The sequence below is a fragment of the Anomaloglossus baeobatrachus genome, chromosome 10 (assembly GCF_048569485.1).
Source record: "Anomaloglossus baeobatrachus isolate aAnoBae1 chromosome 10, aAnoBae1.hap1, whole genome shotgun sequence".
Classification (NCBI taxonomy): domain Eukaryota; kingdom Metazoa; phylum Chordata; class Amphibia; order Anura; family Aromobatidae; genus Anomaloglossus; species Anomaloglossus baeobatrachus.
The window spans coordinates 11,909,953-11,922,106 of record NC_134362.1 but is presented as its reverse complement, the minus strand read 5'-3'; the positions used below and the strand labels follow the sequence as shown (position 1 = coordinate 11,922,106).

The window sequence follows — 12,154 nt, the reverse complement described above, 5'->3', positions numbered from 1 at the left end:
AAGATTTCTCTCTGCAGATGTAGATCCGCTAACGCACGCAGCTCTGGGAGATGCCAGCGAAGTGGAGTTTGATGATTTCCATGAATATGCAGGAGAAGTGGAAGAAACGGCACCGGATAGTGAGAACTCTCCCGATAACAACCAGCCGCGCTCGGGCTCCAGCACCACGGCCAGCAGCAGCCCCAGCACCGTCATCCATGGAGCCAACACGGTAAGCAGGAGCCTGATGGACCCGAAGGTCATTCTCTCATTAGTCAATGGCTAAAATGCCTGCAAAAAAAACCCAAAAAGCTTTGCAATTTATTTGGCGTTGAAGGCTCTTACATTATCTCTTTGAATAGGTAGCTAATGTCCGGATTTATTATAAAGCCCTTCCATTTACCCATAAAGCATTCGAGCCCCGGCTGTTTCCCCCCTTTTTGACCAGATGCCTTGCGGTTTAAGGGACTGATCTGGGTCTGTAACACTCCGAGGCTCCTGTATTTTCCTGGCTGCTGACAATCGGGATCGCTGGGGTGGGAAGAGGAGCCACAATTATTGCTTTCAGCAATGTGTGCACTCTGTCCCATAAAGTCTTTGCAGATTCCTATGCGGACCACCCTGACAGTGTGAAATATTTGGTGGTCCCAAAATAAAAGCTAACAAAATGTTATAAAATAAGATTAAAGTCTCTTGTTTTCACCAATATTTCAGCAGGAATCCGCAGACTCTACTGAACCCGATGAGAAGGTTTTGGGGGTCCTGCAGAATCACTTACCCACTTTGGCGCCCACATTCAACCGACTGGTGATGGAACGACGTGAGAGCGAGGCATCGGTCGTCGGGGAGGCGCGGAGACGCGAGTACGACAATCCCTATTTTGAACCACAGTACGGATTTCCACCAGAGGAGGAGAACGAGGAGCGGGAGGAAAGTTACACCCCAATGTTTAACCAGGCGGTCAATGGCACCCGGTAAGACCCTACTGACGCCTAGAGAGGGCAGGATTAGAGCTCGTCGCTGTGGTGCGGACGTGAATTACATGGGTTTCCAATATTGAATTTGAAGAACCCCTGTGTGATGGCTTGTTTTTTTGGGATTGCCGCATAACATTGTTTTGATCACTTTTTATTGCATTTTTTTTTTAAACATTAAATTTCATTAGAACATTAAATCATATTACAACATATTTGAACCGTGATAATACTTCTTATCAAAACAAGCTTTTATTGCATTTTATTACAGCGGTGCGGCCACCAACAAAAATCACAACTATCATTTCTACATATCAAATGTTTTTTTTTTTTTTTGTTTACACTGGTAAGATGGGGCGATTCAAACTTTTATTTTATATTTTTAATCTCTTTAAACTTTATTCTGTAGTCGCCTTAGGGGTATTGATAGATGAACCTGCTTGTCCTTCTATAGATCCCCCCCCCAGCTGCCATGATAATCCAACTGTACCACTCAGCGCCGATGGGAGCCAGTGCACTTCTGAAATTAAATGGTTAACACCGATCGTAGCTGCTGTGGTCACTGGTGCAGATGCACCATTATCTCAATGTGCACCATGTGAAAGAACCAAACAACCATCTTTTACTGTCAGTAGATTCACATCATCACCATCCCTGCAACTCGTCTTATGTTACCTTATATCTGTTTCTTATCAGTTCCCAGAAGCCTCTGCTACGACCAAACAGCCTGAAACTTGCAAGCGATTCAGACGCAGAAACCGATTCTCGAGGGAGTTCGCCCACCTCGACAGTGTCCAACAACAGTAGCAATAACGAAGGCTTTGGAGGGATCATGTCCTTTGCTAGTAAGTGTGGTAGTGGGAATACTACAGGGTAATTGTGTAGAACCGGCCCCCGGAGGGTCTCTGGGAGCCGCCGCGCCCCCGCAGGGTCTCTGGGAGCCGCCGCGCCCCCGCAGGGTCTCTGGGAGCCGCCGCGCCCCCGCAGGGTCTCTGGGAGCCGCCGCGCCCCCGCAGGGTCTCTGGGAGCCGCCGCGCCCCCGCAGGGTCTCTGGGAGCCGCCGCGCCCCCGCAGGGTCTCTGGGAGCCGCCGCGCCCCCGCAGGGTCTCTGGGAGCCGCCGCGCCCCCGCAGGGTCTCTGGGAGCCGCCGCGCCCCCGCAGGGTCTCTGGGAGCCGCCGCGCCCCCGCAGGGTCTCTGGGAGCCGCCGCGCCCCCGCAGGGTCTCTGGGAGCCGCCGCGCCCCCGCAGGGTCTCTGGGAGCCGCCGCGCCCCCGCAGGGTCTCTGGGAGCCGCCGCGCCCCCGCAGGGTCTCTGGGAGCCGCCGCGCCCCCGCAGGGTCTCTGGGAGCCGCCGCGCCCCCGCAGGGTCTCTGGGAGCCGCCGCGCCCCCGCAGGGTCTCTGGGAGCCGCCGCCGCCCTTTGTTCAGACCCTAAAAATTAGCACTAAAGTAAAAGACTAATATTTTTGGAACCGCAGGAAGGATTTAAACAAAAATGGAAAAGTTGGTAACATTGTGAGTGAAATAAGAGCTAATAAATGGCCGCTTTCGACCATGAGACTGATCTGGTTTCTATTTTATAGAAATGCCGCATCGTTTTTTACATGTTAGCCATGTAATGTGTCACTGTTCTACAGATCACTGCTTGCTTTTAGTGAATGGGACGGTTCTTGTTTGTAAAGGCTCACAATCTGCCCTCATCATGTCACATGGGAAGTAATTCAACCTCATTATGTGAGTGCTGATGTTCACTGACAGCAAGCAGAGATCGTGCAATCATGAGAACTGTAAAGTCCAATGATAGAGGTTTTCTAGCATTTATGAAAATGTAGCCAAGAGAAGAGTGAAAAAACAAAATAAAATATCCTGACTATACATATATAGCCCTCCGATACTCCGGGGGTCCTCACCGATCCCTGCTTAGCACCAGTGGTGATCACATTCTGTACATCATTCATGTGACCGCTGCAGACAATCCTTTGTTTCCCCCGTACAGATGTGATGGAGGCAGCGCTCGTAACCTTTCCTTACTCTTTTTGCAGGTAACTTATACAAGAGCCATAGCAGCAGCTTCAGCTTGTCCAGCTTAACCCTTCCCACCAAGAGCAGCCGGGATAAGGTCACTCCATTCCCCAGCTTGAAGGGTAAGTGCTCCTTAGTTGTGGTGCGATACATAGGGCCATGTTCCTCCCGGCACAGAAGGTAAGTGCTCTCCTAGTACAGAGGCCCCCTGGACAGCGACTCCCATCGTGCCCGCGGGGAGGTAAGTTGTACATCTGCGAGGCGGATGCTGATGTCCCGGGACGTCATCCTCCATGATCCATTCCATCGCATCCATTTCTCCTCCGCGGCTTTGCAGAGTGACGTGTGAGCGCTCACATTTGTGTTTTGTTCCCCTTATTATATTTCTATTTCAATTTCTGCATGCTCCTCCAACGTGGGGGTCAAAGGTCAGCAAGAAGTGGCAGGGGAATTGGGAAAAGGTTAGTATGTGCTCCGCGTGATCTTTGTATAGTGAGCAAACAAAGATGGCCTTCAGCGAGTGGCGTTTGTGAGAGCACGGCTGGGTGTGCTGTGTGCGCTTGTATAGGCTGGCCGCTCGGCTATGAGAGTGCACGTAGGATATGACTTGTGCCTTTATTTTTATTTTTCCTAAAGCTATATCGGCCTATATCAGTCTGGCAAGAGGGGAGATTGCATAAATGGCGATTTTTCTTATATAACCTTCTTGACATTGCTCCTTTTGCAACCAGACTGGTACCGCAGATAACAGCTGATTGCGGGGTGCGGAGGGTCAGACCCCACTGATCCAGTATTGATGACCTATCCAAACCATAGTTCATCGATATCTATACCTTTCTCGTATAAGTTCCCTTTCCCTTCCCAAGTGATTCCAGGTTTTGGCCTCAAAAATTGCATCAAAGCTGCATGTGTGAACGCTCGCCAAGATGGCCCAGCAGCCTCACTGACGGTTTAGCCTGCGCGCTGTTTCAGCTCACCGCCATCGTTTTCGGCTGTAACGTTAGTTTAGCACCCGGTTCACATGTGACAGCGGCACCAAATCCCAGCACCGTGCATTTCCCGCCAGGGGATCCTCTGCAGATTCGGGCCAGGCGGTGTGTGAATTTAAGGCGGGCGTTATCACAATTCGTGGACACGGTGCAGCAGTTGCCCATCGAGGTCAGCTGCGCCCGTTTTGCATTTTTCTCCCACGTTTGCGTTTTTACCGGTCATGATTTCGGTGGTCCGGCCCCGGGATCCGCCATGCATTAGTTTGCAGGCAGGTTCATCCCCCGGTCTGCGCGGATCTGTTCTCTTCCACTTTTCCTCCGTGTCGGTGGAGGCGACACTTTTTTTTTTTTTTAAGTTTAGTTTTTGGCTTTTGTTGATACTTCCCTAGAAACCTGCAGAAGTGGGGACATCTCTGGGGTGCCGGGATCCGTCATCTCATTAACCATTTCATTACTTGGGTGCGGATTTGGCCTTGTGGGAGCAGGTTTAATATTGCAAAGCGTAAGTGTATGCGTCTTCCACAGTAATAAGGAGCGGGTTGGAGACGTAGGAGCGGTTTGGGGGTACTATGGGCTGGTACTATGTTTTATAATGATAATTATCAGCCTGTAGGACTTTTGGGGTCTCCATGTAGGAGGAATGTTCCAGTGTAGGGGCCCGCTGTGTTTTATGATTGGTTGCCACTAACCTTGCATTTTTTGTCCCAGTATTTGGGCTTAATACTATAATGGAGATAATTGCAGACTCCGGGCCCGCCCCTGCAGAAGGTGGGTGCCTGAAGCATAAGCCCTGCATGTTACCCCACTCCCAGCATGCTCTCTGCCACCCCCCGCCATATTGTGCTTCTCATTGGTCGCCATCTGTCATTCCGTGCCTTGTGATTCTGTCGTGTGGTGGTTTGTGTATTATTTTAGCCGTTTTTTATCCTTCTGGTCATGTGACGCCATTCTCCGGTCTCGGTGTTTTGCACAGGTCCCAGGTTGTCCCCTCGTTTTTTCTCCAGTGTCCCCCCTGTGCTCTCTGAGCGGTGGATTTGCTCCTATCCTCTGGGACTATTCTGAGATCCACAGCTCAGTCGGCCTCTGTCCTTCTCACATTCTCTCCTTGCAGCACGCTTCATTACTAAAGATTCAATCCCCCCTAAGATGGGAACGGGGAGAAGAAAGCTGAGCGATGAGAATTGGGGGCATTTTACAGCTTTCACACTGATTTCAAGGGGTTTCCTCAATAAAATTGGATTTTAGATATGATCAAAAAGATTTGTAGGACCCCGGTCCAGCAACAACATCCGAGCCGTGCGACCCCAGTCTCCTGCCAGAATCCCCGCCACCTCTTCTCATTATTAATGTGGTGCTGAGCTTACACCGTGCCGCAGCGGACCCACAGAATAGGCGCTGAGGACGCCGGACGGTAGGAGGACTGCTGGCCCGTGGTTTGGCTGCCACGGGCTGATGCCGCTGGACCAGGGTCTTGTGAATCTGTTTGATATTCTCTATTGGATAAGTGATCACGGACTCCCAACGGCTGGATCCACCCCACGTATCCACTCATACTTTCTCTATATCCGCTGATTACATTTTTAGGGGTTTTTTTTTTTTGTTTTGTTTTTTTAATAGGCAAGTCCAGAATCGGATTCTGCAGGAAGGAGCAGTGTAAATCCTTCTCAGGTCATGAATTTATACCCCTTTAAATCAATGTGTGACCGGCAAACCTCCCTAGTTGTGCACCGATACCATCCGTACTTTCCTACCACCACATCACATGACTGTTTGCCGTTCAGGCTTCTCGGAAAGCTACAAAATGACCCCCTGTGGGTGCTGAATGTTAGGATTCAGCACCCACATAACATTCATATTAACATATCCCAGAAAAACACAAGTAAATCTATATTTACCGGTGATGATTTGATTTTAGTGTGAAATCCTCGTGTTATCTGTGTTTTGCGCCTTTGTCATCTGGAATTTGCAATTGATTTATGTATGTTTTTTATTTTGCAGCCAGTAACAGGCGAGCGCTCGTGGATCACAAGTCTTCTGTGATAAAACACAGCCCGACAGTGAAAAGGGAATCTCCTTCCCCTCAGGGCAGAGCAAACAATTCCAGGTGAGTGCGTGTTCTCCTCGGCACCATGAGGCCGTTGTATTTACCACTGTGAAGTTATCGGACCCAGAGGCCGGATCGCATAAAGGACAATGTATGGCGGCCATGGTCTGCTCGTTACTGGACAACGGCCGACTCAATTACGGCTCTATTTATATGGGCTAAGAAAGACATTTATTTGTGGTTGGTGGCACATCTGTCTCCTAATATGCTGCAGATAGCAGTCATTGTTATGCCAGCAGGCGATACAAGCGCCCAATGTGGAAGCGTTTCGCTTATTCTTCAGGGGATCATCTGCAGGGTTACGATCGTTGTTCTCTGATTATCCGCTCGTCTGAAAGGGACTTCAGACAGTCAGAAAAAACAACTCAAGATAAAAGGCTAAACATGGAAACCCAACAGCTAGGGTACTGCACATCCGCCTCTATTCAAATCAATGGGACACAGATCTGCAGTACCCGGCCGCTGTCAGATGACGGGGGCAGCTCTGGAACTGAGCATTTCCGGCCACCTGCTGCCAGCACCGAGAATGGTTGGGTGCGGGGTGTTGGACCCAAGCCGATCAGACATTTATGACCTATACTAAGGACAGGCCATCAGTGTAAAAGTAGTGGAAGCACCTTTTAAGCTTAATTTTCCTCGTGGAATAACTCATTCTCCTTTCCTGCAGTGAGAACCAACAGTTCCTGAAGGAGGTGGCGCTCAGTGTCCTCGAGGGACAAGGCGTTGGGTGGCTGAACATGAAGAAAGTACGCCGGTTGCTGGAAAGCGAGCAGCTCCGCGTCTTTGTTTTGAGCAAACTGAACAGGTCCATCCAGACCGAGGAGGATGCGCGGAACGAGGTCATCCAGGAAGTGGTGAGCGCGGCCGTGTGTGTCCTATACGCGGTGACCGTGGCCATGTGTGTCCTGTGCGCGTGGTGACCGCGGCCATGTGTGTCCTGTGCGCGTGGTGACCGCGGCCAAGTGTGTTCTTCTTTTCAAATGACTCTCCTAGTTTACTCTCCCTAGAACATGTGGTGCCCACAGATGACTACGCTCAGAACCTCCTCTATAAGTGACTCTCCTAGTTTTATTCTCCCTAGAACATGTGGTGCCCACAGATTACTACGCTCAGATCCTCCTCTATAAGTGACTCTCCTAGTTGTACTCCCTCTATAACATGTGGTGCCCACAGATTACTACGCTCAGATCCTCCTCTATAAGTGACTCTCCTAGTTTTATTTTCCCTAGAACATGTGGTGCCCACAGACTACTACGCTCAGATCCTCCTCTATAAGTGACTCTCCTAGTTTTTCTCCCACTAGAGCATATGGTGCTGGCAGGTTATCGGTTCCTTACCTGCTTATCAGCCGTGTTACCCTCTGAGTTGGACACTGACGTCCTTTCGTTTCTCCGCCTTGTTGCAGGAGGTCAGTAAGAAAGTGTACAAGGGCATGCTGGATATGCTGAAGTGCACTGTGTCCAGTTTGGAGCAGTCTTATGCCAACGCTGGCCTGGGTGGCATGGCGAGCATCTTCAGCCTCCTGGAAATCGCTCACACGCACTACTACAACAAAGGTAAAGCATGGCGGGTGAGCGGACGCCGAGGACGTGTTTTGCGGTGACGCTGGTTATATATAATGTCGTCTTTCTGATCCGTTACTAACCTCCATGTTTTCTTCTCTCCTGAATCTTTATATCTTTCTTCTCTTCCCACCTTTTTTTTGTTTTCTCTTTTACGCCTCTTTTAAGAACCTGAGAAAAGGAAGCACAGTCCTTCTGCCGATGGCACTCTGACCCCCGTGTCTAGGGATTCAGTCGCCATCCCGCGAGGAGAGTCCCGGCCGGCCCCGCAGCCGCCCGCCCCAAAGCTGCCAGCCCAGCAGCTGCTTCCCCGCCCGTCAGGCCCCACTAGTCGGGCGGCACGACAATTTGACACTCGGAGCCTCAAGGAAGAGAATTTTGTGGCCTCCATTGGTGTGTATAGAGCAGAGGAAAGACACCATGAAGCAATGCTGTCAGAATCCACCGCATCACCCACCTCCGGCATCGCTGCTGTCCCCTCCCCGCCACCAATCCACCATTATCCGTCCCAGACTCTGTCCACAGTAACGTGACTCGTAGCAGGTGTTCGTTTGGGCTTGTTAGGGGGGTTCTGTTGTGTCTGCTCCATCCATAATGTGGGTATTCATTATGTGTGGGAGCAATGTCCGCCCTCAGGAAGTGGCCACATGGAAAATACTGTTGTGGCATCCCTTTAGATGGTCTGTGTCTGGCAGTGCAGGGACCACGTGTGGTCAGCAGCTCTGCTCTCTGGTAGCGGGGGCACCCTCTATGGCACCAGGTCATCCAGGCCTTCCTCTTGGGGTCGTTTTTGGGATGGAGACGTGCTGTGTTGAGGCGGCATTCATGTTTCCAGTGTATTTTAATTGCTTAGTTTCTGGCGGTGCTGTTGTACTTGGTGTGAAAATGTCGGCTTTACAGGATACTGTAACCCTTCTCTCTCTTCTCCATCTTCTATTTGTCATTTAAAGAACCAAAGAAAAGAGTCAGTAACACTACCTTCATGCAAAGAACAATATTTTATTGAACATTAATATGACAAGCACAATTAAAAAGTTCAAGGTGTGCTGGTAAGGAGACAAACAGTAGTGGGACATGCACACCAATGCTGGCTATAGGTATATTGGGCAAAACAGCCTACAGCTGGGACTATGTGTCATGAATAGTGATTAATAATAAGGAATCACTCAATGGATAACCAGTAATACATACAATGCAACATAGTGCAGAGATGTAGTTACTATTAGGCAGACAGTCAGTAAGTAATTCCTATTAAATGGAGCATATCGCTCACAAAATGAATGAAAGGAGTGAGTTAACTCCACTTTCACTCCTGCCCAACCTGGTAACCAAAAGAGGCTAAAAATTACACATAATTAAGATGACACATACCCATAGTCGCCAAGTCAGCAAAGGAGGTGCAGTACCACAGACCCCGACGCGTTTCGCGAGGGCTTCTTCACAATGGGGGTCGCGTTCCCATTGTGAAGAAGCCCTCGCGAAACGCCTAATAGTAACTACATCTCTGCACTATGTTGCATTGTATGTATTACTGGTTATCCATTGAGTGATTCCTTATTATTAATCACTATTCATGACACATAGTCCCAGCTGTAGGCTGTTTTGCCCAATATACCTATAGCCAGCATTGGTGTGCATGTCCCACTACTGTTTGTCTCCTTACCAGCACACCTTGAACTTTTTAATTGTGCTTGTCATATTAATGTTCAATAAAATATTGTTCTTTGCATGAAGGTAGTGTTACTGACTCTTTTCTTTGGTTCTTTAAATGTATATATGGAGTCACTACCAGGGATTTTGTATCCTTTATGTCCTTTACAGGGGTTATGGTGATCAGTGGTGACCACCAAAAATCTCCCCCACTTGGTTATGTTCAGATGTTGTTTATATTTATTTTTATTTTTATTTCTATTTGTCATTGTACATAGCAGAATGAGTCAACAGTGATCAGTCAGTGAGCTCGTTGTTTGGTTCCAAGCCCTTAAATTTCGTCTCCATCTTTTATGTATCCCAGTACTTGACAGATTGAGTTACCAATGGTTCGTCAGTGAACGCGTTCTCAGGAGCGGCACTCTTATCTCTATTCTCCTGAGCTGATTTGTGACCATTGAGCTGAAAATAATACTGAAGATGTGAGATAAAGGTTAGAGACCAGAGAATGAGCTCACTGACAGGTCACTGGTAACTCATTCTGCAGTCTATGTACAGTGATACATAGAGGATGGAGTACAGAGAATGAGCTCACTGATAGATCACTGGTAACTCATTCTGCAGTGTATATACAGTGATACATAGGGGATGGAGTACAGAGGATGAGCTCACTGATAGATCACTGGTAACTCATTCTGCAGTCTATGTACAGTGATACATAGAGGATGGAGTACAGAGAATGAGCTCACTGACAGATCACTGGTAACTCATCCTGCAGTGTATATACAGTGATACATGGAGGATGGAGTACAGAGAATGAGCTCACTGATAGATCACTGGTAACTCATTCTGCAGTCTATGTACAGTGATACATAGAGGATGGAGTACAGAGAATGAGCTCACTGACAGATCACTGGTAACTCATCCTGCAGTGTATGTACAGTGATACATAGGGGATGGAGTACAGAGAATGAGCTCACTGACAGGTCACTGGTAACTCATCCTGCAGTCTATGTACAGTGATACACAGAGGATGGAGTACAGAGAATGAGCTCACTGACAGATCACTGGTAACTCATTCTGCAGTGTATGTACAGTGATACATAGAGGATGGAGTACAGAGAATGCGCTCACTGACTGATCACTGGTAACTCATTCTGCAGTGTATATACAGTGATACATGGAGGATGGAGTACAGAGAATGAGCTCACTGACAGGTCACTGGTAACTCATTCTGCAGTGTATGTACAGTGATACATAGAGGATGGAGTACAGAGAATGAGCTCACTGACAGATCACTGGTAACTCATCCTGCAGTGTATGTACAGTGATACATAGGGGATGGAGTACAGAGGATGAGCTCACTGATAGATCACTGGTAACTCATTCTGCAGTCTATGTACAGTGATACATAGAGGATGGAGTACAGAGAATGAGCTCACTGACAGATCACTGGTAACTCATCCTGCAGTGTATGTACAGTGATACATAGGGGATGGAGTACAGAGAATGAGCTCACTGACAGGTCACTGGTAACTCATCCTGCAGTGTATGTACAGTGATACACAGAGGATGGAGTACAGAGAATGAGCTCACTGACAGATCACTGGTAACTCATTCTGCAGTGTATATACAGTGATACATGGAGGATGGAGTACAGAGAATGAGCTCACTGACAGGTCACTGGTAACTCATCCTGCAGTCTATGTACAGTGATACACAGAGGATGGAGTACAGAGAATGAGCTCACTGACAGATCACTGGTAACTCATTCTGCAGTGTATGTACAGTGATACATAGAGGATGGAGTACAGAGAATGCGCTCACTGACTGATCACTGGTAACTCATTCTGCAGTGTATATACAGTGATACATGGAGGATGGAGTACAGAGAATGAGCTCACTGACAGGTCACTGGTAACTCATTCTGCAGTGTATGTACAGTGATACATAGAGGATGGAGTACAGAGAATGAGCTCACTGACAGATCACTGGTAACTCATCCTGCAGTGTATGTACAGTGATACATAGGGGATGGAGTACAGAGAATGAGCTCACTGACAGGTCACTGGTAACTCATCCTGCAGTGTATGTACAGTGATACATGGAGGATGGAGTACAGAGAATGAGCTCACTGACAGATCACTGGTAACTCATTCTGCAGTGTATATACAGTGATACATGGAGGATGGAGTACAGAGAATGAGCTCACTGACAGGTCACTGGTAACTCATTCTGCAGTGTATGTACAGTGATACATAGAGGATGGAGTACAGAGAATGAGCTCACTGACAGATCACTGGTAACTCATTCTATGTACAGTGATAGACAGAGGATGGAGACCAGTTCTATAAACTTAAAAAAAAAACTCCTTGTATTAAAAAAATGCCCATGTGTCTGTATCCGGTGTCATTCGGTGCAGCCTCACGTCTGGATTATGTGTCTGTATCCGGTGTCATTCGGTGCAGCCTCACGTCTGGATTATGTGTCTGTATCCGGTGTCATTCGGTGCAGCCTCACGTCTGGATTATGTGTCTGTATCCGGAGTCATTCGGTGCAGCCTCACGTCTGGATTATGTGTCTGTATCCGCTGTCATTCGGTGCAGCCTCACGTCTGGATTATGTGTCTGTATCCGGAGTCATTCGGTGCAGCCTCACGTCTGGATTATGTGTCTGTATCCGGTGTCATTCGGTGCAGCCTCACGTCTGGATTATGTGTCTGTATCCGGTGTCATTCGGTGCAGCCTCACGTCTGGATTATGTGTCTGTATCCGGTGTCATTCGGTGCAGCCTCACGTCTGGATTATGTGTCTGTATCCGGAGTCATTCGGTGCAGCCTCACGTCTGGATTATGTGTCTGTATCCGCTGTCATTCG

General features: G+C 48.4%; 1 protein-coding gene across 27 annotated transcripts in view; it reads left to right on the top strand.

Moving 5' to 3' along the window:
• The window catches only part of MADD (MAP kinase activating death domain), a 111,296-nt gene that overhangs the window by 35,370 nt on the left and 63,772 nt on the right, over nt 1-12,154 (top strand). For 14 of the 27 annotated variants that reach the window (XM_075325917.1, XM_075325912.1, XM_075325903.1 and 11 more), the window contains 9 exons: nt 18-211; nt 694-953; nt 1,650-1,798; nt 2,994-3,095; nt 4,671-4,730; nt 5,961-6,066; nt 6,734-6,920; nt 7,472-7,622; nt 7,797-8,021. In XM_075325917.1, coding sequence (XP_075182032.1) covers nt 18-211; nt 694-953; nt 1,650-1,798; nt 2,994-3,095; nt 4,671-4,730; nt 5,961-6,066; nt 6,734-6,920; nt 7,472-7,622; nt 7,797-8,021 — 1,434 coding nt within the window. Of the gene's footprint in view, nt 1-17; nt 212-693; nt 954-1,649; nt 1,799-2,993; nt 3,096-3,401; nt 3,435-4,670; nt 4,731-5,960; nt 6,067-6,733; nt 6,921-7,471; nt 7,623-7,796; nt 8,022-12,154 lie in introns of all 27 variants that reach the window. The other 13 variants (XM_075325919.1, XM_075325918.1, XM_075325905.1 and 10 more) reach the window with 5 other exon arrangements.